The sequence below is a fragment of the Pyrus communis genome, chromosome 10 (genome assembly GCF_963583255.1).
Source record: "Pyrus communis chromosome 10, drPyrComm1.1, whole genome shotgun sequence".
NCBI lineage: Eukaryota > Viridiplantae > Streptophyta > Magnoliopsida > Rosales > Rosaceae > Pyrus > Pyrus communis.
The window spans coordinates 9046147-9048307 of NC_084812.1; the positions used below are offsets into that span (position 1 = coordinate 9046147).

A 2161-nucleotide genomic window follows, 5' to 3' on the forward strand; every position below is an offset into this window, starting at 1 on the left:
CACAACAGACAACCTTGGTGAACAGCTCTTACAGCACACCGAGGTGCAACGTGCCCCAAACCAGGTGTCCCGAAGTAGGATAAGGGCAGACAAAGAACCTCTCCAGTAGCGTCCCGGCAAACAGCCACGAACTGAGCGTTCGGGCAGTGTACATTTTTTATTAGGCCCCCGAGATAGCGTATACTCCCGTCTTAGCACGCGGAGGAGCGTGCACTCTCGACTAGGCCCACAAACAAGCATACATTCACTGTTGGGGTCACATTCCGATAGTTAACATAAGCAACCTTCCAGGCGAAGTGTTCATTTACAGCTAAGCCTGCAAGAAGCATATTCCACCTCATATCGGAGTAGGCAGCACGGCGGACGGAGAGAAGCAGTCACTCAATTTGGCTCAAGTTCAATCGGCAACTTGAGAATAACTCGCTCGCCTGCTAGGTACATACTACACACACCGCATTCGCGACATAGAAAAGCCAAACACATGGAAAAGAATCCTAGAACAGAAAGTCACGACTCGGGGCAGCCGAGAACTCTGCTACCCCAACAAAGGCAAATTCAGGAAGAAGTAAAGAGACTCTTGACGAAGCAATTATGTGATTTCTAACGCAACAAGGTCACCAACAAGGCACTACGATGAAACATGTTCAACATAAGCAGGTCACTTTTCACGGACGAGATCGAGCAGGTAGAGCCTCTACGCGAGTTCAAAATGCCACATTTCACATCTTTCAAAGGGGATGAAGAACCGGAGAGACATTTGAAGCATTATCGAAGCACAATGATCCTCTATCAAAACAACAATGATCTCATGTGCAAGATATTCGCCACCACTCTACAAGGCGAAGCGCAAGATTGGTTCTGCACCCTGCCGCCAAAATCTGTACGAAGTTTCAACGAACTTTCTTCGGTTTTTACCAAAGAATATTCATCATATCGCTCGATCAAAAAGAAGTCCGACCATTTGTTCAATTCCAAGAAGAACCCAAAAGAGTCGTTTCGTGACTATGTGAAGAGGTTCAAAGCAAAGAAGGAAAGGATAGTCGGATATAACGACTTGATAGCTAGAGCAGCCTTCCAAAAAGGACTTCCAGCAGACCACCAGCTATTCAGAAAATTGATCATGAAAGAAGATCTAACTCTAGCAGACTATTTTGCTCTGGCAGAGAAGTATGCACTTTGGGATGAGGCACGCTAATGCACATTCAAGGACTTGAAGAAGTACCTGACATCACCTCCTTACTATCCAAACTGGAAGCAGAGGAGGACTGATTCACATGTTTGACTGTATCTGAAGTAGCAATGAGCTCTACCATCATACAAGAAGAGCTAGGGCCCCGACTACCTGTATTCCACATGTTTGGCGATAGTTGTTGCAACCCGAAAGCTTAAGTTTTACCTTTAAATGCACGTAGTCATCCTCATGATGCATTATTCCGCCCAATTCAAACGCGCGACAATAAAGGTGTAGACCCTGGCGGATGCAAAGTTTTCTGACGAACGCAACAACTCAGCCCAAAAGACACACCAAGGGCAGACGAACACTGGAAGGACACACTCTAAAACAAGTTTTGTCCTCGTTGCCCCAAAAGGTTCTACATAGGAGCAACATATACCGGCAATTGAGCACTACCTCTTGCTGCGCGTCACACAGCCCTAGCCAACCCTTGCTCCATAATTTAGCTCTAGAATGGTCTAATACCGGTAGTTGAGCATCTCCTGCTATGTGTAACATGGCCCCAACTCCATGACTCCCTACCATGCACCAAGATGCTAAAAAGTTAGTACAAAAGTACGACCGCTGCCAGTGCTACAAGTCGATACCAACACTGCCTGCCAGCGAGCTACACCTGTATACGAGTCCTTGGCCGTTCATGCAATAGGCAATTGACCTGGTAGGACTTATGCCGCCTACTACTAGGGCAGATGCATGATGATCGTGGCAACCGACTACTTCACCAAATAGGTAGAAGCAAAGCCCAAAATGACCACGACTCAAACGGACATAGAGCACTTTATATAGAGGAACATCATTTGTCGATTTGGAATCCCACAGTCTATCGTCACTGACAACGGCCACAATTCGTGGGCAAAGGTATGGCGAAGTTCTTCCAAAAGTATGGCATCAAGCAGCACATGTCCACGCCGAGATATCCTTAAGGCA

General features: G+C 46.7%; 1 protein-coding gene across 1 annotated transcript; it reads left to right on the forward strand.

Moving 5' to 3' along the window:
- Positions 1-640: 640 nt before the first annotated feature.
- LOC137747807 (uncharacterized) lies at positions 641-1195 on the forward strand. Its single transcript, XM_068487951.1, has one exon. It carries the CDS (start codon positions 641-643, stop codon positions 1193-1195), a length of 555 nt encoding a protein of 184 aa, XP_068344052.1.
- The last annotated feature ends 966 nt before the right edge of the window (positions 1196-2161 follow it).

Bases quoted from the DNA above. Each gene is read 5' to 3' on its own strand.
- LOC137747807 (XM_068487951.1), top strand. From the start codon at position 641: ATGTTCAACATAAGCAGGTCACTTTTCACGGACGAGATCGAGCAGGTA.